A 24242-nucleotide genomic window follows, 5' to 3' on the forward strand; every position below is an offset into this window, starting at 1 on the left:
CTCAGCATATTTATTATAAGGAAGCAATCCATTTACTAAATTAAAATGTTCAATATATAAATTATTATATAACATTTTGATACATTCCATAGCCATATTAAAACTCTGTTGATTATGTGACCCTCAAAAAGATAGCAAATTATAAAACTTGAGTTTGGAAGAGAGCAAAAATAAGCAAGACACAATCAAATTAAGCCTTTTAGTTCAGAAATCAGAAATCAGCATAAATTACTTGTTTTTTGCTCATGTTGGTCAAAATCTGGCACTAATAAAAAAAGATAATGTATTAATCAAACAAAACACACATGCACATTTCATAATCAGATTTACTTTTAGGAGGGCTTGACATTTCATAGGGCTTGACATTTCATTTCAATGTTTAATTATTTTTATTCTCTTTATTTGCCCCATAAGTGTTATTTGTATTAAAACGGTTAATAGAACCTATATTTTTCGCTATAGGTTATTTCTTTACCTACAAATCACAAAATCAATTTCATAAAATAAATTTTGATGGAAAAATAAAAAAATAAATTTTGAGGAGCTTTTCGACATGAAATAAAATGTGCACATACTGAAATTTTAATTTAGAAGGTAAGAAATATATAACTTCAAGAGACAGAAGTTTAGCTATAGTATTTTAGGATGTACATGTTACAAGTACACAGTTTAAAATAATTATGAAAAACCAGTAAGAGGAAGTATAAGATCAGTAGGGCATATTTTTTGTTTTTATAGCATAATATATTAGATGTCAACCGATGTTAATAGATCAAAAAATGAAATTACAATGCTATCTTTTAGCTTGATAGAAAAAAAAATTGGTCAGATTAATGAAAAATCTCAAAAAACATCCCAGGAGATCATTTTCTTCTTTCTCAGTTCTCCTATTTTGATTTTATATCACTTAGCAATATCATATAAAACTTGACATTAAAATTCATCAATATTTTAGATATGATCCTCATGCAGGAAGAACTGATAAAATAAGTAATATGCTTTATATAAATAAAACAAAAAATCTCACCACAGTGGAGTTCATCAAGTCCGTCCTCGCAATCTTTTTGACCATCACATAACCAGGTGTTCAGTATGCATCTTCCACTAGGACAACCAAAATAATTTTCCTCACATTTGTGTTTGTTTTGAACTGTGATAAAATATAGAACATAACATCAAATAATTTAATCTGAGACTTCTACAAAGTTGGCAGAAAAGATACAAATACTCCTGGCACTGTAAGAGGTAACGAGCAAGCAAACGTAAATAAACATAGCTGAGAATTTGTCCTCAAGAACATTGAAAACAAAGAAAACCAGAGAGCAGAGAGCCCTGGGCTCTGATCCAATCTACTATTCTATTTGAACAAAAGGAGGACTCTAATGAGAGCAGTTTTTAAACAAGATGGAAACACATGTTGTGGTCAATGATTAATTTGTTAAATGCCAAATTCATGTTATCTAATTCAAGATGAAAAGTATATTTGTGGCTGAAATCACCTTTAATCAAAAAAGGTATAAGTGTGCTTTGTATTTAAGCATTTCTTTCAATGTTGACTTAGGGGACAAGGGTGTGCATGGTGGTGTAACAGGGTAAGCCATCATCTGCAATGTTGTATACCAATTGAGTGCTAATTTCTCTCTCAGTTGCTCCAATTATGATCCAGCTGCATGCTAATGGCCCCAGAAAGCAGCAAAGATAATCTTACAGATTGGGGGATACCTGAATGTGAAGTACCTGGCTCCTGGCTTCAACCTGACACAGCTCTTGCAGTTGTGGTCTTTAAAAGAGAGTGAATTAGGGTCAAGTGCAGCAGCCTAGTGGCAAGGGTCCTTGCCTTATAACTGCCAAGACCCCATGTTGGTGCTGGTGGCCCAACTTCGCATCCAACTCCCTGCTTGTTGCCTAGGAAAGCCATCAAGGACAGGCCAAAGCCTCGGGACCCTGCACCCGCGCAGGAGACCTGGAGGAAGCTCCTGGTTCCCAGCTTCAAATCGACGCAGCTTCAGCTGCTGTGGCCACTTGGGTAGTGAATCATCGGACAGAAGATCTTCCTCTCTGTCTCTCCTTCTCTCTGCATATTTGACTTCCCAATAAAAATAAATAAAAGAGAAAGAGAGAGAACTAGAAGATGCAAGATTCTAGCTCTCTTTCCTCTTTCTGTGTCTTTTTCCTCTTTCTCTCTCCCTCTGTTTCTTTCTGTTTATCCTTTCTGTCTCACTGTCTTTCTTTCCATCTTCTTTCTCTCCCTCCATCTATCTCTGTCTTTCCTCTCTTTCTTTCTCTTTTCAATCAGTAACTCTGACTTTGAAATTTCAAAAAATTAATGTTGAACTATTATGTGTTATGGTCGATACAAAGGTCTCATAAACATACACAAATCTCCTTTCCTCCTTTCCCATATTGGGATATAGCTCTCTATTAGTGCTGAAAGTCAAACTGTAAAATAATTTGGTCATTCAAAACTGTTTAAAATCCACAGAAGTACGTAAATAGTTTTAATAAATTTCTCTTACTAAGCATAGTCATAATTTGTTAGAAGATATGCTGTGAAACAAGTTTACAGTGAGGATATGGACCCCAACTACGTCCAATGAATCTAAAATATTATTTCCTTTAAATACAATCTACGTGAACAAAGTACATTTGTCCTTAATCGTGAAGGAGCTGCCGGGAGCTATAGTCAAGGAAGTCCACGGAAGCTTTCCACTTCTACTTCTTAGTTGTTGTAACGTGAGAAAAACTAAAATGACATCTTAAACTGTTAGATATATTGGAACAGAAAATAACTGAATAAACTATTGCCCAATTAATTGATAAACCATGAATTACTAGAAATATCAATTTTTCATATCTGATTTTGTGTCTTCGTATAAAGTGTGGAAAATACTCAGAAATGTAACTTTTAAAATATTTCAAAAAATACTGCATGCCACAAAAAATTCACACATTTCTGGTTTTTGTTTTTGTTTGTTTTGTTTTTTAAACTTGCTGTGTTCAAATAAAAGCAGTTACAAACTTGCCATGAAGATATTGTTATAGGAATGCAGAAGATATTTTATGAGCACATTATGGTAGGCTGTGAATAGTGACATATGAATCTAGTTTTTTTTACTTTACCTAATAATAATAATAACCATTACCTAAACTACAAAGCCAAAATGTTATATAAACTGCACTAATAGCCTACTATTGCATAAAAACCTTGACTAAAATCCACAGTGAGAAATATAGTTGCTTCTTTGCTTTAGTCTATAAATATTTTAAGGTATATAAAGCATCTGCTGTATCTTTACAAAAACTGTTAACCATTTTAAAGAATAATGAAAATTAGAACATTAAATGGTGACATGAATATGAAAAAGATATTGAGAATATTTTAGGATAGACTTCTTAAATATAATTTGAGAAGTAATCAAAAAGGATCAAAAGGAATGCTTAGAATGAGCAGGTTACTTTTTAGTTGATATAATTTATTGCATTTAAATTTTAATCTTGATCATTTAATATAAAAGATAAAAATAAAAAGTAGCAAATGTCTTGTAAGCCAGCCTCTAAATCTTTATGGCAAATATTGTTACTCTTTCTACACTTACCTGGACACTTTAGTTCATCTGAATAGTCTCCACAGTCATTAGACCCATCACATATCCAGGTTGGCAGAATACACAGTGAGGTAGAATTACATTTTATGAAGCCTGAGGTTTTCACTCCAAGTTTATAGAAATGTGTACAGTCTGTATTATCTGAAAAGATGTAAACAGAACATAAAAAACAACTCATTTGCATTGACTATGAGTCTTCTATGAAGGTCATAGGCACAGGGAAAGTTAACTTCATTTGAAGAAATAAATACGCAATTATCCCACACTACAGAGGTTAATTACATATCAATTGTCTGTGAGGTTCAAAAAGAAATTGGACAATGTTCAATGCAATGCCAAAAATGTCCAGGCAGGAACAAACAAAAGGTACTGCGATATCTTACTGCAGTTCTTTTCATCAGAAGCATCTGCACAATCTATGTTCTGGTTACATCTTGCTGATCTTGGAATGCAAGTCCCATCTGCACAGCGAAATTCAACAGTGGCGCAGGTGGAAACTAGAAAAACAAGCAAATCAATAATGGAATGATGAGACAAAAAGTGACTCCATGAATTTACATCTAGAATATTTGAGTAATTCATATATTTTTGTCTGCTTCTGATTTTTTTTAACCTCTGGAAAGTCAACTTGACCTCTTTGTTGTCATCCCCAAGCTTCTGTTAGATGCTTGTTAAATGTCTTTCCTATCAAATAAATCTCCCATGTTTTGAGCAGTTATCATGTTCTTTGCAGCTTTCTGCTTATGAACAGGAAGTCACACTGAATTGTAAGCCCCATGAGAAGAGGGGATGTGCTTGTTCACTAAAGTAATACCAATCCAGCAGTCGTTAAAAATTAAAAAAACTAAAGATGGCTAGAAACGTCACTGTCCTTCCAACTCCAACAATATAAGGCTATGGCTTTAAGCACACAAAATATTAGATGTCGCCTGAGAAACTGGAATCTGATCTCTAAGAGCAAAGAGTGTGCTCTGCTGAAAGAAAGAGGAAGAGGGGATAAAGCAACTGAATATTTGCTTTATTTGGCAGAAAAAAACAGCTAAGCAATACTGTTAGTCCACCTTACTATGCATTCTCCTTAACATGGCCATAACATTAATGGCACAAAATATACAAATGTTTCATACCAAGGAAATAGAAATGTGGCATTTTTTATCCCTACAATTTTGAAAGTATCACTTTCCACTCCTCTGCTTAGATGAAAATCAGTTTCAATATGCTACTTTCACACTTTGTGGAAAACAGCTTATTCTTCATCATGCATTCCTTTCTAGGTTGCTTACCCATTCTTTATCACATAATAGTTTCTAGCAATATGTTGGGAACAGGTGCATGGAATGCTATGTATGTTGGAGTGATAGGAGAGATTTTCACTCCAAATGCAAGTTTCAACAAGTTGATTACGTTAAATTACAACCTGAAGGGCTCTCTGACTATGCCACCTTTGCCAGTGTTGATATTTTAAGCAGCCTATTTAATTATAAATAGAAATTATATCAATTGTAAATGGCTGAAATGCTTTTGCAAAATATGCAAATTTTACCCAAGGGTGTGTAAGTCATTTGTATTTTATAATGCAGTGCTCTTATTATATTTAACTGTTACTTTGCAATTGCATACTTATTCATGCTTAAATGATGATTAGAATAAATGGCTTATTTACAATTCGCAACTGTAATTGTTTCATAGTTTCCTTCATTAAAAATAACATCTTTAGCATATGAAAAAGATAATGCTATTACAAGCACAGATAAATGAAGTTGTTCTTCAAAAAATTAGCTGTTTCTTTTATATTAAAGAAAAAAGAAAAAACAACATAAAATTATGGCTCGGTGCGGTAGCCTAGAGGCTAAAGTCCTCGCCTTGCACACACCGGGATCCCATATGGGCACTGGTTCTAATCCCGGCAGTACAGCCTCGTATCCAGCTCCATGCTTGTGGCCTGGGAAAGCATCTGAGGATGGCCCAAAGCCTTGGGACCCTGCATCTGTGTGGGAGACCTGAAAAAGGCTCCTGGCCCCTGGCTTCGGATAGGAGCAGCTCCAGCCATTGTGGCTTCTTGGGGAGTGAATCAATGAATGAAAGACCTTCCTGTCTTATCTCCTCTCTGCATATCTGACTTTTCAATAAAAATAAATCTTATAAAAAAGGTTTGCACTGAACTCCTTTTAAAAAATACGAAATTATCTCTATATTCCTTTACATTTCATCATTTTTTCCTGTGAAGAATAAATTTCTTGAAGATTATCATCCCAATCATATTCAATGTGTTTTGACTTCCTTATCCATAAGCAGCCTCCTACTTTCCATGCACTGTTGAAACAGCAATTCAGATACCTGTGATGCTTCTAGCTACCTTTCTAAAGTTTTAGGTAAAAATTCATATGTTACAATTGAAGTTACAGTTTAAAGACCAGAAAGGATGATAGCAGGTCATTCCACTTTATCCATCTCCTTCCAGGCTTCTGCAAAGAATTCTCTAAGACACAGGGAGTACAGGTGGGTTGATGGTAGTGAGAGATGGAAAAGGAGGCAAATTATGGCTCCTTGAACATCATATATGTTATTGAAAACTGCAGACAGGAAAACTAGAAATATCTGATTTCATTTCAGAAGGAAGCAGAAGTAAGGAAGAATTTATGGGAAGGGTAGAAATGTCAGTCATGTCGCATACTTTTATACTAAATTCTTGGATAAGAAAAACGACCAAAAATAATTCTTATTGGATGAAAAAGTTATAACTTTGAAATCAAGAAACCTGTTTAGAAGATAGTATTTATGTGTCTATATGTTTATTTATCATTTTATTTTATTTTTCAAGACACAATTCCATAGATTCAGGAATTTCTTCTTATACATCCTCAGCCCCTTTCCCTATAATGTTTTCCTCCATGTTAATACAGTAGTATGGTCCTTCAACAACTATTGAAAGTCCATTATGATATTTTAGGTGTAGCCAGTGTTAGGAAGTCCAGCACTTATCATCAAGTTACATTTAACAGTTTCATTATGAATCCTTCTTTTATTCGGATATAAGGATGCATACTGCAATGTAACTACTTCTCAGAATGCAGTATCTATTATACAGTTCCTCAAGGTGAATAGGCATATATCCATGTGACGGTGATCTGCCTGTGACACCTGTCACCCCTTTGATTACCAGGCTTGATTCAGCTGATTTGGCTGGCTACAAGTGTGTCCCTGCCCCCATCATCGCTCCATGAACGTCCATCCCAAAGCTGCTTTCTGTCAATGAAGATGACCATCCCAGCTGCAGGATGACTGTGCCTCCATCGAAGATATACCGGTAGCTGCACTCTAGTATTAGGTCCTCCACACAAGCTCTCAAAGAGACAGTATTTAAAATCATTACAAAGTTAATGATAACCGTACAGCATAAAACCAGAAGGAAAGATGTTCTATGGACCATTGTTTTAGTTTGCTTCTGCGTGTGGCAGTTTTAAGCTTTTTGTTTGTATTTTTTTAAATTGGTACTTTTTCATGGAAACAGCTTGATCAAAAATCTGTCACAGAATTTTGAGACCCAGGAAGACAAAGTTTCATGAAGGAAACAAAAAAGAACTACATTGGAAGGAAATGATATAGGACAATAGAAGTTGGGTAAAGAATACGAAATTATTATTTTTTCATCTTCTTCACATTTTCTCCAACAAATCATGATGTCAATCTTGGGAAGGCATACTAGAGAGACAGATTAGAGGGTACGAGTTGTGGAGTGGACACAGTGCAGAGTGCCCTTGTTTGACTGGTCATGTCTCCCCAGATAACGCTATTTGGTAAATGTTTGAGAACCAACAATGCCTTAGATAGAATGATGAATGACAGTGGAATCGGATATATTTATTGGTTATAGAATTATAGGCCAAAGGAAAAAGGTGGTTCTTGGAGTTAACATATTTTGCATTGGTAGCCAAGAAATGAGGTTTTAAAGATGGAAGAAGTTCATAGAAACAGCAGAAAATTCATTCAGCAGACAAATGCCACCTCATCCTAAATCTCAACCTCCCTATTACCTCAACCATGTTCCTTCACTTTGTTTCACTCAGTGAAACACTAGAATCGGTTACCCTTGGGGTGATTTTTGAGGGAGAAACACATTGGAATCTCTAATGTGTCAAGTGGATATGAAAGTTTTTTGATCAATTTGCCCCAGGTTAAAAACCCAGAGAGAAAGAGAGAGAAAGAGAGAGAGAGAGAAAAGGAAACAATGTAATTTAAATAAAGATAAGCCAAGTGAGAAATGCTAGAATTATATTTCCCTCCAGATAATGCAAAAGAAAAAGTAGGACTGTGGAATGTGAGTCAAAATGTAGCCCAGCCACACCAGGAGCAGCATTGAGAGATGAGAAAGAAGAGGACAGGATAAGGTCGCGGATCAAAAGATAGAATCAAGTAAAGCTCTCCTGTGCTATCCTAATGTTTGTATTTCTTCTACTTTCTTTCTCTCAGCTCAAATATACAATGAGATAAAAACGATATACAATCAATTCTCCTTTTTGTGGTTTCCAATGTTTCTTACAGATTAAGTCTATTGTCCCTTCCAACTCTGTGTATCCAGATTACAGGAAAGGGAAGCTGAAAATAAGAAGTGCATTATATATACTCTTTGCCATATCTCTTTTCTCATTGTCTTCAAAACAATCTTTTCCTTTAATTATTTAATTTGATGCCTTAGTTCTAAATGTATGCAACCCCAGCAATAACGATGGTCTCTTTCCAATCATATTTATCTTTAGCTTCAGCTTGTTATTTGGAGAAGTTGGTGAATATGTCAAACGTTTTCTATGAACTGAGAGAAAAGCAAACATCAGGTTCCACTCCTTTGGTGAAATAATTTATGTTCATCTCAATGGGGAGGAAGCACTTCATTCTCTTTCCAAACTGGTTCCTTCTAGCTGTAGCACAACCAGAGGACAAATTCACATAATAAATGATTTAACAACTATATATTCATATCATCCCTAGACAACTTGACATCTAAAGTCCTCAATCATACAAAGAATTCTTATAAAGTGACAATATATTCCTCCAAGTTTCAAGAAGCAAATATTTTCTGATAGCCTTTTTTGACACTGGAAACACATTCATTGCTCTTGCGGAAAGAAAAAAATATATATAGTCACAATTACTTCAGACATTGAGATGAAACAAACAAGATAATCACACAAGTAGTTTATGCAGGGTTCCTCCAGCACCTCACTGCAGTCTATAAAACTTCCTGTACATATTGATTTCTAATCATAATAATTTATTACCTTAATTTAAAAGTAATAGGTGACTACGTTTGGGCCTACTTATGCAAAACACACACACACATACACACACACACACACACACACTCCCAAGTTAGACTAACAAGAGAAAATAACTGGAAAGAAGATTTTTGGAGAGAGAGAACTTATTTTTCCTTTTCTCTGAGCCTTTACATATGCCTTCTCCTTCATCATCCTTTATGTGTGTTGGGATGTTTGGTGGTGACACGTCTGATAGGTTGGCTTACAGCAAATATACCCAGGAATCTTCCCTGTATGGCTGAAAGTGGCCTGTGAGTTTATTATGTGAAACAACCTAAAATGATAGGAAAGTCAGTCCTGAAAGATGTAACAAGAGATGACAAATCCTTCTAAAAATGTACTCATGTAACTATTCTAAAGGAGATAGTATATTTAATCGCATCTACTAATTTGTGCCAAATGAAAAGAATATATGCTTCCATTTTATAATCAATTATAAATTCCACACACAGTACAGGAAACACTTCAAAACTCCTAGCCATTACTTTGCTAGTTTTAAAGATACCCAATGCTAAGACTTATTATTGTGGTTATAGTATCGGAAATTGAATTTTAAGAAAAACACTTGGTTCACAAGTGGAGCATTCTGTGTCCAGCAATGTGCTGACATAGTTATAACACAGAAATACATATTTTACATTAAAACACAACTATAATAGAATTACTTTTATTTAATTCAGCTTGGATATTATTAGGTATAATATAATCTATGCTTTAAGAAGTCTTATTGCTTCACCAACCCCTTCAGATGATGATAAACACCTAACAGTAAATATAATTCATAGACCCAAATGCTTATAGAAATAAAAAAACATCCCTGCAAAACCACTATGTGCTTTATCATAATTTGCACTAGTCAAAGAAAACTTATTTTTTTAAAAAAATATTTATTTAGATTTATTTGTTTTTATTGGAAAGGCAGCACTGGTTCTCCCCCTAAGCGGCCGCAATGGACAGAGATAAGCTGATCCAAAGCCAGGATCCAGGAGCCTCTCCCAGGTCTCCCATGCAGGTTCAGGGTCCCAAGGTCTTTGCCCATTCCCTACTACTTTCCCAGGCCTCAAGCAGGGAGCTAGATAGAAAGTGGAGCAGCTGAGACACAAACTGGTGCCCATAAGAGATCCTGCGGTATGTGCAATGCAAAGATTTAGCCACTAGGATATCATGCTGGGTCAAGAGGAAACTTTATACCACTGTATTTGCTATTGATATTATAAAATTTTAATACAACTTTAGATTTCTTACAAAAAAACCCCAACCTTTTATAAGTAACTTCATAAAAAAAAGTCATCTCTAAATGGATCAAGGACCTAAATCTACATCTATAAACCATCAAAAAATTACAGGAAAACAGCAAGCACTCTCCAAGATATATGGATGCAGAAAAACTTCTTGAAAAAGACACCAAAAGCACAGGTAATCAAAGCCAAAAAAAAATTATCAAATGGACTACATCTACTAAAAAGCTTCTGTACAGCAAAGGAAACGATCAACAATGTGAAGAAGCAACCAACAGAATGGAAGATCTTTGCATACTACACAACTGATAGGGGACTAATATCCAGGATTTACAAAGATCTTCAGAAACTCAGTAAGACAAGCAATGCTGTGAAGAAAAGGGCAGAGGAAATGAGCAGGCAATTTTCAAAAACACAAATTCAAATGACTAATAGACATGGAAAATGCTCAGGATCCCCAGCTGTCAGGCAAATATATCTGTATTTTCATCTAAAAACCACATTGATGTTCCATCTAATAGCAGTGAGATTGGCCTACATTCAGAACTCAACTAACAACACCTGCTGGCCTGGATGTGGAGAGAAAGAAATCTTCCTTCACTGTTGATATTAGTGTAGGCTAGCAGAACCACTATGGAAGTCACTATGGAGAGTTCTTCGAGAACTTCAAATACAACTGTCATATAACCCAGCTATGCCACTGCTGGGAATATATCCAAAGGAAATGAGGTTTGCATATGAGAAAGGGATCTGAAAACCAGTATTTATAGCAGCATTGTCTACAATAGCAAAGTCATGGAAACAAACCAATGCCCATCCAAATAAGAGTGGAGAAGAAACTAATTCATCTATTCCATGGAATACTACTTAGCCATTAAAAATAATGAAATCATATCATTTGCAATCAAACAGCCCCAACAACAGACTATTATACTTAGTGAAATAAGTCAATCCCAAAAGGACAAATATCATATGGCCTCCCTGCTATAAGGCAACCTTCATAAAAAAATATAAAATCAATAGCCCTTTCAATACTATTATTGCTGCAACCATGGATTTTGACATTTTTGTTATTACTTTCACTTCTTCAAAATAGTTTCTTTTCTCTCATTAAATTCTCCATTGACTCATAAATCATACAGTGGCATCATTTTCTCCAAGAAGGCTTTTTATTTTCTTTCATTTCTGCAGCAACACATTGGTCATTTAGTAGAGTGTTATTAACTTCATGGTGTCACAATTTTTTTTAACTTTATTCCTGTTATTGATTTTGTTTTATGGCTTTTCACTTAAGGAAATGTATATCAACTGTGTAATAGGGACTATCACATCTAGATGTGATGATACAATGCAGTGTGTATCTCTAATTCCACGTCAAAGATGGACTCCCAATGAAACAGTTAAATATATCTTGACAATAGGATCCTGGACTAAATGCCATTTTCCATACCCATAATGTCAGGATACATTTAAGCAGCAGAATGATGAATTTATGACTGCTGATGAAGAACTATGCATTGTAATAATATGCGGGAAATCAGTGGAGAGGAAGGAATTTGGGGAATGGGGGAGGGAAAAATCCAGGAGCCAATGGAATTGTATCATAAAAAATATCTTAATTTTCTAAAAGTATTGTTTACAAACATATACACATGCTATACACACACACACATACATATATATATATATATACACACACACCAGATTTTTGTTATCCACAGAATGGATAACAGAGTTATTTCTTACCTTGGTTACTGTGAATAAATGCTGTAATAAACATAGCAATGCAGGTGCGCATATCACAAACTGACGTGAGTTCTTTCGGATGTGTTCCCCGAAGTGGGAGAGCTGGGTCTTATGGTAGATTTTTTTAGTTTTGTGAAGAACCTGCATGCTTGCCTCCATAATTGCTAGACTAATTTTCATTCTTACCAACAGAGTATGAATGTTTCATTTTCTACAAATCATTCCTGGGATACTTTCTTTTTATTTTATTTTGGATAACAGTCTTTCTATCTGAAATGAGATAAAACCTCAGTGTGGTTTCATGTGTATTTCACTGTTGGTTGGAAGCACTGAACAGTTTTTAAAGTAAATTTGTTCACCATGTATTTTTTTTTTAAAGATTTTGAGAAATTTCTAGTCGGAATCTTGGCAAATATGCAGAATAAGAGGAACTGACAAAAAACACAACAACAAAAAAAGGTATTCACTTATGACACCTTTTAAAATGTTTCGTTTCTATCCTCTGCCTCTTAACTTTGGTGCTGTGGTAGCCTCCTGTTGTTGTGATCTCATATTGCAGTTTCATTCACACAGTTGTAGAATTTATAATTTAAATTGTATTTTTCCCACTTTAAAATTTGATTGACTTTTCAATTGCTGAAGACAAAGTGTAAGTTACTAAACCAAAAGCACCTTCCTGTCATCCCCTCTAACTTATGTGAATTTTTTCCCCTTGATTTTGGCATCCTGGCCCAAACTGTATCCAGTTATGTGGAGATTTCAGTGTTACTTTCTTTGCTTAAAGTTTTCCTAGGGTTCGTTTGGCCCTTATTATTGACACTTTAACAGTCAGCTTCAATTTTATCTGTTACGTGACACTTTAGAGGATACTTCCAAGGGGAAACAAAAATCAAAAGAAGTAATGCATTTCTATGTACACAAAGATAATATTTGTACACACCTTCATCTATTTTCATGATTATCTTTCACTTAGTGTTTGAACTTGTTGAGGTCATTCACCTGTGACATTAATTTATGTGTCTCAGTTATTAATGCAGTATGATCAATAACATATATCCAGATAATGAGAAGAATTTAGAACAAATAGTTTTGGTATTGTCTATGAGGTCAATAATTTAAGCCTTAAGTGTCAAGCTAAGAGATTTGTAATTTATTATGACAGTGATTGTTGTCTGGTACATACTGTCAAGTTTGGTTAGTATTAATATTTCATCTGATTATTATTCCTAGCTTGTTTGAAACATAGCTACAGATGGTTCATTGTATTGGCATGATTTAGGTAGTTTGGTAAGTGCTGGGATTGGGTTTCTAACTCAGTAGTCCTAGGTTTGCGACATTCTCTAGCCACTCTGTGATCATACTGAACAGCCTCACTAACAACACTGGCAAATGTATATGCATGGAAATCAGCCCAAAGTACATTTTAAAAATTCACTCTTGAAGGAGATTTCCATGACAATATTATTTAAAGGCCTGGAGATTTGTTAATGATTGACAATGTTGTGACAAAATAAGCTCAATAGAGAAACCAAGGCTAATATCAAGCTTTTCCATGTGGTGCTTCAGAAAATAGGAACATATACAAATCAGATGAATTAAAAAGATGGAAATTTTTGAATCAGTCAATTCAATATTGAATATTACATTAGAATGGCCAATATCAAGAACGTATAACTGGAGAAAGACGAAAATGAATTTTTTAAAGTAAGCAAAAAAGTAGAAACCTTAGAAAACATAATCATAATTTTAAATGTGTTATAACAACTCCACTTCAATATACATGTGTATACATACAAATGTATACACATATATGCATACATACATACCTTTAGAGTGCAGCTTTTCGGTGCTATGGGCTAACTTGCTGCATGTGATAATGGCATTTCATACAACACAATTCCCTGATAATGTGCTTAAAGTTAGCAAGGAATGGGCAGCTTTTTGGGCCCCTGTCTCTGAAGTGGGAAACCCAGATGTAGTTCCTGGCTCCTGGCTTTGGCATACTTTAGCTGTAACCATGGAAGTCATTTGCCAAATGAACCAGTAGATGCCAAGATCTCTTTTTCTGTCTCTCTTCTCCCACTGTATTACTCTGCCTTTAAAATAAATTAAAAAGTCAATCATTTTAAAAAGAGGAGTACTCACCTTTACAATCTAGCTCATCAGAGTTGTCACCACAGTCGTTTTCACCATCACATAACTTGCTATGAGATATGCACTTGCGATTATAGCAGGGCTTGAATCCTCTTCTACAGCTTCTGTTTTCTTATAAGTAGAAGCAGAGACTTAAAACTGGAGGTTACATACAAAAATTTTTATACAATAAAAACACAGATAAGGTTTCATTCACACTGGCTGGATGGAGGAAGTGCTAAAAACTATGAGTCTGTTGGATTGAATGCTCATGTCTTGCCAGGAAGTGGTTCATTCAGCAAACAGTCTTTGCTACTTTTTTTTTTTTTTAACTTCAGTGATTCATACCTGAAAGGTTAGAGTGACACCCACAATACTGTTTCTGGCACTGTGTCAAGTAACACAGAATTAAACAGATAAAACATATTCAATTCTAAAGAAATAAATTTCTACCTGAAAAGTAAGAAAAACATTTTACCATCCATCTGTTTCATCCTGAATCCAAATATACTTTATAATAAGAAAAATAAATATCCCTCAAAGTATCTAAAATTTTCTATAAATCTTCAGAAGAAGAAAAAAATGACTTCTCAATTCTATTTGCTTTGCATTCATTGTTGTGGGCCAGAAGCTACCATTTGCAATAATATGAGGAGACTTCAAAATGTTTATATGAGATGGAATTAAATAAGATAGCTTTGATGCAAAGATTTTTTGAAAACCATATATAATATTCTCACAGTTGATATTGTTTTGAACTTTCTGGAGATCCCTCATGTTTATATTTCTGTAACAAAATAAGCAAACTTTATATTCCCCTTTCGATGATTTTTTTTTTCCTTGTCTTTGAATGGCAAATATACTGAGACAGAAAAAGACAGCAGACTGCTCTCTACTGGCTCATTCCCCAAATGCCTGCAACATCCAGGGCTGGGGCAGGCTGAAGCCAATGAGCCTAAAACTTAGCTTCAATGTCCCAGATATATGGAAGAGGTCCAACTACTTTCGTGTCCCCTGCCTCCTGTGGTGCTTAGCACAAGCTGAGGATCCTTAGCTATCAGGCAAATACAGGTGGCCCTTGTACTTAGGCACTCTGATGGGGCATGAGGGCATCCCCAGAAGCATATTAACTGTTCATTCCCTTTCATCACTAACTTTTTAAAGTCCCTTATCATTGTAATCATCTGTTGAACACTAACTGAATCACTTCTATATAAATACATATTTGCTTTTATAGTGTTTTCAATCAACATTAGAGATAAGTGTTTTACAGTCAGAAGTAAAAACATACACAGGCACATTACGTTGGTCACACTGGTCACATGCCACCAGCTTTGGGAACAAAGATTTAATCTCAGATGTGATTCCAAAACCAATGGTGTCTACCTATAGTTGGCAATTGTTGCCGATGGGCCAAATCTAGTCTGGAGCAGTTTTTGGTTTGGCTTTTGAGATATTTTACACTTTTAAGGAATTACAGTAAATAAAAATTACGAACACATTTAGCAAGACAAAAATGCTGCCTCTTGCGTATTTTCTGATAATGGTTTTAATCTAATTCACTATGAATACTTACAAACTTATTGCTATACCATATTATTGCTTTAACATCTTCAAATTGTATAGGATACAGATATTCATTAAAATGCACTGAAGTAAATTTGCTATGGTATTGGTTAAATATCAATCATGGAAAAATCAAATTCACTATAATTTAACTGTGGATATGTTAGTTTGTAATGTAGACTGCCTATAGACTTCCCCAAATCAACCTTTCTTTTGTCAACTTTCAAAAAAGTTATTTACCACAATTATTGAACAAAGACTGCAGAAAACAGAAAAAACAATAGAAATGAAATACAGCATTTTCACATACAAATTTTTAGATTGTGCATAGTGTATAATCCCAGTGCTGTAGAAGGCATTGGGGAAAACAGTCAGAAAAGTTCAAAATAATCTGGATCAATTATAAGGTAACTATTGATGATTGTATTAAGACAAAATTCCAGGAAGAAATATTAATTCATTGAAAGTATCTCTCAGCTGACTTGTAGGATATAAAAACAAATGTCTACTTCCAAGAGATAAGCAGAAGGCACCTATCATATGTGGCTCTGAAACCAACAGAGCTACAGTTGGTGGGATTCCTAAGGCTAAAGCAATTAGCCTTTGAAGCAAAGGGCATTGGTCTTCTTCCTTATGTTGCAGAAAGAAATAGAATAGAAAAGAATCTGGTTCAAATCCAGGAACAAGTGATTGAAGGATGTTGGGTATTTGATGCCAGCAGCATTGACAGATTGCTGATGCTTATGAACTGCAGTTTAAGAAATGTAAGCCTTAAATCTGCTTTCAAAGATAAGTAGGTAGACAGCTAAAAAGGTAAAAGCCTGCTTTATTTTACTATGCATTTCTTTTTAAAAAAAATATTTACTTATTTTTATTGGAAAAGCAGATTCACAGAAAAGAGACTGAAAAATGATCCTCTATCTGCTGGTTCACTCCTCAGATGGCCACAATGACTAGAGTCAACCTGAAGCCAGGAGCCAGGATCCTCTTCCATGTTTTCCACATGGATGCAGGTACCAGGGCTTAGGGCCATCCATGGCTGCCTCCCCAGGTCACAAGCAGGGAGCTAGATGGGAAATAGAGAGGCTGGGACACAAACTGGCACCCATTTAGGATCCTGGGACTTGCAGGCTGAAGATTGGCCAGTTAAGCCATCATGCTGGCCTCTTACTTCGGATTTCAAGAGTGAAAAACAAATAGGAGATTTTTAAAGCAATATCCTAGTTAGGAGATGTTAAAGAAGGTGTTTCATTTTAACATGAGTACATCCACTTTAGTCTCCTCGGCTCTGCATGCTAATAATAATCATTAAAGAAACCATTCATAGCAATCATAAGGACAAACACACAGACCACACCCCCTCCTAATGAGCCTGACACACACCTGCAAAATGAGTCAATGCCATTTTGGACACTTACCACAGTAGAGCAGTTTTTCATCAGATTTATCCTTACAGTGAGGAGCACCATCACATGTGAGCTGGTAGTCTATGCACTCTCCATTCCCACACTCAAACTCTGAATACACATTGCAGGAAGAATTTTTAACTGAAAAAACAAAAGGTCAATATATCATAAGGGCATCTTCTGATACCATAGCAATTGTTTTGTTTGATTTAGAAAAAAAAGCTGAAGTTTATATAATAGTGGTGCTTAATATTTTTTTGTGATGAAAATTTGGTGGTGAAGGGAGTAGTATGACTACTTTTCTCGCATGCCTCTAGATGTGTTTTATTAATTATTCAGCTATTGTGTGTATGGAGGAAGAGTAACTGAAATCTAGATGGAATTATTCATGAACTGAGACTTAGCAGACTATCTTTAAAAAAATCAATTTTTACGAAGAACTAGTAAATAAAATTGTACATATTGAGAGTGCTTTGTTTGCTCACTGCAGTCTATTATATATTATTCAATGCATTTTCATTTTCTAGCACATAGATTACCTATTTTTGATTATCTGATATAAAATCATCTTAATAACATGAATGGTCCCTTTATGCTCCACTTCAAAATTAATATTCTGTTTCAACTTCTGTAGTAGCAAATTTTATTGGGCAGAATCACTAGAATTATAAAATTATAAACAGTTACCTTGTTCTCTATCCATGTGTAATAGATAATAGGGAATGAACCCTATGTTCCTGCAACATAAGACAGCTATTCCATGCAGCACACCCGAGTCTACATGGAACTGGTGGTAGACAGTGGTGAGCTAGAATGTGTATATACTGCTGTATAGACCACTGCATTATTGAACAATTTTTAGATCAAAGGATATTCAGAAAAATAAAACCAGTGTTTTTTCCATGATTTGCCTTAATTTGCTAAGCATAGGTCAAGATTTACAAAGCCTTCAAAGTTTTATTTTTTATTATTTTCAAAGATAATTTTTATCAGAATGTAGATAGATAAGTATAACTAGATTCAGTTAAATGTAGTCTGTACAGAAGTGTGACAAGCATAGCAGTAGTATTTTGCAAAGATTTTTTTCCCTAATACTGTGTAACCACCACTGGTCAGTTAGTATATAAGGTAGAATATTATTTTAGACAAGCTGGCAAATAATTTGAAACCTAAAATTATTATTACATTTATTACAAGGGCAGGTATTAATAAAGATGATTCTGTTACAAGATACAATAACTTTAGATCATGGAGGGAATAAAATTTGGCTGCTGATTGAAAGTCCTTGTATATTTCCAGTCTGTTTTTTTAATTATATACATATTTTTTGCTTTAAGTATGTCCTATGTGCTTTATTCTTTCCAATGAAAAAACTGTTATGATAGCAAATATCTTATTTCATGTTTTATAACCATGATGCCTTTGAGAAAAATACTGTTCATTTTTCTACAATATTTAAAAAAAACTGTGCAAGCAAGACTGTTGCTCTGTTACATTTACTTGATAACATACTACTGAAAGCTTTGTGCTAGAAACAACAAGATGGTTCATCTGCCCTTTCTTCCTTACCTACTTACATTTTCCTTTCCTATTTCTTTAAGCATGATGATAAGGTTAACACTATTGTGAACAATGGAATTGCCTAATCCTTTAGTCAACAGTTATGACAACAAATGACTTTTCTTCCTTTGCCCTCAGGTGGAAGTTAATAAATAACCTTTTCCCCTGTTAATGCTCCCATTAACATTTATGAACAGCTCTGGGTGAACTCCTTCAGATGTGGACACAGACATTCCAGAAAACATTTTTATTTCCTAAAGATGGATTTGACAAGAAGAAATCAAGGGAAGCAATTCAATCTCTCTGTTAGACCACAGGATTTCAATATAAATGCACAAGGGACACAGTCAGCCTTTGTAACCCTGTGTCACCTGGGAGAACTCCACTGTCACTCTACAGTCACATGTTAATACAATGCTTCTTATTTAGAATGATAGTTTTCTGTTTGATTCATTTGCTCTCATCAGAAGAGGAAAGCAGGTGGTAGTGTAGGGGCAGTGATATCTAATATATTTTACAACAAGGACAGGTCTCCACTGTACACAAATAAGGCTTGCTGTTTTGATTTAAGTCACTGCTTTCCTACTGGCTGGTAGTGACCTGTGCAAGAAACAGGAGTGATTCCAATGCCCAGTTAACACTCCAGACTTACAGATGGCATCAGATGCAGATCTTTACAGCTGAAACCACAGAGGCAAAAGAAGAGAGAGAATTCAAACAAATTCTCTAGTAAGTAGGGAAAGTGTTAAGCGATAAAGAAACATGGGAATTTGTGGTCCAAATTATTGAAATTGGCTCTTGGCACTTATAATTACTACACAGTTGCATCATTCCTTTGTTTGCTTTTGAAAGCCTATTGTAACACAACTTTTACTCTTGGGTAAAAGGCACCTTTGATGTGATAATTTGCAAAGTAAGGAAACATGCCTCTGTTCTTAAAATTTGCATGTATAGATATTTTATATATATATATATATATATATATATATATATAAAATGTGTGTCTGTCTGAATTTGTGCTCACAAAAGACTAAAGATAAAAGTAAAATCTCCACTTTCTACAATAAGACATGCCCAACATCACAGTCTACAATGAAAAGATAACAAAGGAGGATATAAATAAGGAGAGAGAAATTATTAAAAATTAAAACATTCTGAATCTGTTTATCAAGTTTCGACGTGTTACTTCTTTCCACCTTTTTCATATGCAGATAATCTTAATGTCAAAATGAAATTAACCTGTTACATGTTGCTTTCTCATTTTTCATGGCAATACTGGAATATTTGATTCTTTATTTTGAAAACGGTTTAAAAACCTAACTGTTATTAAGTGTATATTGTAATGGTACTAATTAGAGATTGTGATGCCTTTGGGAGGCATGAACATCATGCAAGACTGCAATGTTACATTCTTAATTAACAGTTTGGAAATGATTACAAATAAGCTGCACGAGCCATTCACTCTCATTTACATTCCGTGATGGACTGAGAGTGGTTTTACTGCAAGACTACTGATCTACTGCCTGCGTAATGGTTTATTTCAGCTTTAATTATTTTTGTAATTGAGTGGATTCTTTAAGTCACAGCTACAAATTTTCAGATGATCACTGTATTCAAATATTTCACTATCTGATACCAACCCTTCTATATGTCAGTTGTTGGGGAAAATATTTGGCACAAATTTGGTTATCATTATCTGTCAAATAGTGCCGTATTTCAGAAAAACAGCACATTGAGGTTTTTATTATTTGTTTTAAATAGGAAAGAGACATAAGCCAACTGAGCTACCAATAGTGAACAGAAGTATAACTTCATAAGTAATGAAAACATTTCAATAGAACATTTTGTACAGTGATATGTCACATTTCAGTTGTCTTTACTTACTCACACATCTGTTGTCATCTAGCAATATTCGGTCCCCCCTGCAAGAACAATTCACTCTCCCATCAGGAGTTAAAAGACACAGGTCATGGCAACCTCCATTCAACAAAGCACATGGAGAAAGTTCACCTGCAATGAAAAACTTTATTGGATGATTTCATATTCAATCCTTGATCTCTGTTACATATTGATTCATAGTGGGGTGGAATAGAATTCCAGACACAAAAAAAATTAAAATGAATTGCTTCTGAGGTGATAAACTATGCATGACAACCTGTGTCTGGTATTTTCATAGGCCTGTCTTAAAAATCTATCTCCAAGAACTATGAGAAAAACAGTAAGTAAATAATCAAGCATTTCTGGAAAGCATGGAAAACATACTTCTACATTACATAATTAATACATATATTTGGGTTCCTATCTAAACTTACAGCTGTTGGTGTCATTGGCAACAGCTATGATTCCCATTGGTTGATGTGGGATATCAGAACGAAGAATCTTCGTGTCTCCTCCCGTGTACTTGTTGGAACGCAGGATAGCTCTTCTTCCCCAGTCCGACCAGAAGATATAGTTGTCATAAACAGCAAGACTAAGGAAAGTCCCTGGCCCAGATTTAACAATCACCTGGAAAACAAATTTTATATTTTTACAATGAAGGTTATCTTTATATACCCACATATGTATTTGTTTCAAAAATAAAGGCTTGAGATTAATTTACATTTAAGGAATAATAATGAAGACACCTTACTACTTAGATGACCATAATGGGACTTAAAAATTTTTTTCATTAGCATATGCAGTATGTTTAAAGTAACAAAAAATAGTTGAACACCCCTTATCTGAGATGCTTGGGTCCAGGAGTATTTCAGATGTTGGTGGGTTTTCAGCATATTTGCATACGCATAATGAGATTTCTTGGGGATAAGACAACTCTATGCGTGAAATTTTTCTACAATGTTTCATATACATCCTATACATATAGCCTGAAGTTATTTTTCGACATTATTTGTAGTATGTCTGCCTTTTGACTGGATACTGTCACATGAGATCCAGAGAATGTAGACCGGAGGTCTTCTGTGCAAACTGTTTCTAGTTTGGAATCATTTTAGATTTTGTATTTTTAAATGAAAGATGTTTGTGCTAGACTTCTACTTTATCATTTGATTTTCATAAATGATTCAAAACTATTAGTATTGTAAGTGAAAACCACGAAGTCGGAGACATTATGACCATCAGCAAATGATTTCTCTTTTTTATCAACAAATTATAAGATTTATAACAGATAATACTAAACTCTCAAAAAATAGGTAGGGGGCATAAAGATCTTGAAGATTCAGGTATTTTCTTTAGAAAGGTTATAACATGAGTGACAAAATCAAATGCAGACAGCACATTTTTACAAACGTACAAAGGATTAAATGCACAAATAAATATAGGAATAATGAAGAGTTTATCTTTGTTTCTTTTATTCATTATTTTGGAGTTTCTTATGGGCAAAATAAAAGATGAAATAAAATAAAATGCATTTATAAAAATCTGCTGTGTCAAAACAAAAACAATCTCCTGGAACTAAATGAAATACTAATTATGTGTGATGTATGATTAATATAAAAATCTGTTATATTTTTTACAGTCCCATATACTAACAATAAATAGCCTATAAGTAAAACTTTAAAAAAAATCATAATAGCAGCAATGAAATGAAATACTTAGCAGCAACCACAAAAATCTGTTTTAGAAACCCAAAAATGCAAAACATTTCTAGGAGATGTTAACAAAGCATGAACAGAGATACATTCTTTTCATGGTTTGCAAAATTAGCTACTGTTAAACTGACATTTCTCCCCATTTTCTAACTTATATCTACTACTCTACTTTCCACAAAGCTCCCTGTAAATGGTATGGGAGATGGCCCAAGCATTTAGAGCTCTGCACCTACATGGGGGATTTACAAGCAGGTCCCAGCTCCTGGCCTGTTGTGACCACGTGGGTTGGGGAGTGAACCAGTAAAGGAAAGATTCAAATTCTCTCTCTCTCTCTTTCTCTCTTACCTTAATTCTTGGCAGCCTTGCCTTTCAGATGAATAAATAAAGCCTTTTTCTTTAACAGACAATGTGAGTTAAAAAAATACGATACAGGAAATGTGTTTCATTTCTTTAACTAAAAATAAATATTTTTTTGGAGTGATAAACAATAAGAAACCTTTTTGTCAAAAAATTAAATTAAAAATTAACCTGAAGGTTTAGCAGAAATTGAAAATCTACTTCTAGCACTTACATGAAAGTGTAAAAGACACGAAAAGCCAAACATTAAAGAAGGTATTAAACCCCCCAAAATGGGTAGAAATTCTGAAAAGACAATTTACTCAAGTAGATAACACATGCATGCAAATAAGCATGTAAAACGATGGTTAACATTATTATACATTAGGGAAAATCAAATTATAATAATATACTCTCTTTTACATATATGTATGTTCATGTATATGAACATAAGTTTAATACTTAACTCTGGATCCTGACTCTAGCTTAACATTCATGCAGATCCTGGAATACAGCAGCTAAGGCTCAAGGCTCAGTGTTCTGTTTGGATTGAGTTTATGATGCACGGTTTATATTTTGTCTTGCCCAATATATATGTGTGTGTGTGTGTGGGTGGGTGGGTGGGTGAGTGGTGTGGGTGGTGTGGGTGGTGTGTGTGTGTGTGTGTGTGTGTGTGTGTGTGTGTGTGTTTGGATGGCTATATGACAGAGAGAGAAACAAGATAGAGGTCTTCCAATCCCCTGGTTCACTCCTTAAATGGCACCAACAGCCTGGGCTGGGCCAGGTCAAATCTAGGAAGCCAATATTCAAATTGATCTACCATGTGGTGCCAGGGGCCAAAGCAGGACCGGAATGGTGTCCATATGGGTTGTTGCTGTAACAGTCATGGTTAACATGTTGCACTACTGCACTCATCCCTGCATACTATCTCTTGATAAGTTTCAGAGTGAATAAAACCAAAGTCTTACCACATAACAGGTTTCATGGATCTGAAAGAATTTACAGGAGCTTCATGGTATATAAACAATTTTTAAAAACAAATTTCATGTTCTCTCAAAATTTACAATTTCAGCCAGCATCTACCTGTTTATTGTCAGACATTTTAGTTTACTGAAGGAAATGAAACTATGCAGCTATCCAGGGACTTGTAAATAAATGCTAACAACAGCTTTATTTATAATAGGCACACACTGAAAAATATTCCAACATCTGTACGGTTGAGTGCACAAACAAATGGCATGTATTCAACTAACAAAGCTGCTCTCACTAACCAAAACTGACACTGAATCCTCCAAGGTCATGATAACCATACCTTGTCTGTGTGCATGTCCTTAGAAGGACAATTTAAGTCAGCTCAGAATCTCTCATTCTTACTACCTGATCATTCTAAGTTTCAGAACAAATTCTTCAGGTAGTGTTTTCCTCCAGAGGAAATCTGGTCACCACCAACTTATAGCAAAATCCTATTAGGTCAGATCTGTCATTTTCCTCAGATGGTCTTTGGGGGTAGTGGGGGAAGCTTGCAAATCCATTTGATCATCATGAGATTTAACACTGAATATAGGATCCATCCGCACCACAGCTACACATGAACTCCTCTAGGCTATGGCAAAACACACTGTAAACCCTCTCTGCCCATTTGAGTTCCTTGGGGCTCCATTTATTAACAAAATATCAGAACCGCAGGTCCCTCCCTGGATAGAATTAATGGGAAACTGTGAATCTGAAATACAAAGCCCCTTTCCCCGCT

At 34.8% G+C, this 24242-nt stretch overlaps 1 protein-coding gene across 1 annotated transcript in view; it reads right to left on the bottom strand.

Moving 5' to 3' along the window:
* The window catches only part of LRP1B (LDL receptor related protein 1B), a 1366825-nt gene that overhangs the window by 263183 nt on the left and 1079400 nt on the right, over positions 1-24242 (bottom strand). The window contains exons 46-52 of the mRNA XM_058664204.1: positions 20882-21074; positions 20454-20579; positions 17022-17150; positions 14050-14169; positions 3989-4102; positions 3597-3746; positions 1028-1150 (exon numbers count right to left, since the gene is read on the bottom strand). Coding sequence (XP_058520187.1) covers positions 1028-1150; positions 3597-3746; positions 3989-4102; positions 14050-14169; positions 17022-17150; positions 20454-20579; positions 20882-21074 — 955 coding nt within the window. The remainder of the gene's footprint in view (positions 1-1027; positions 1151-3596; positions 3747-3988; positions 4103-14049; positions 14170-17021; positions 17151-20453; positions 20580-20881; positions 21075-24242) is intronic.

This window comes from Ochotona princeps, chromosome 5 (genome assembly GCF_030435755.1).
Source record: "Ochotona princeps isolate mOchPri1 chromosome 5, mOchPri1.hap1, whole genome shotgun sequence".
NCBI classification, from domain to species: Eukaryota; Metazoa; Chordata; class Mammalia; order Lagomorpha; family Ochotonidae; genus Ochotona; species Ochotona princeps.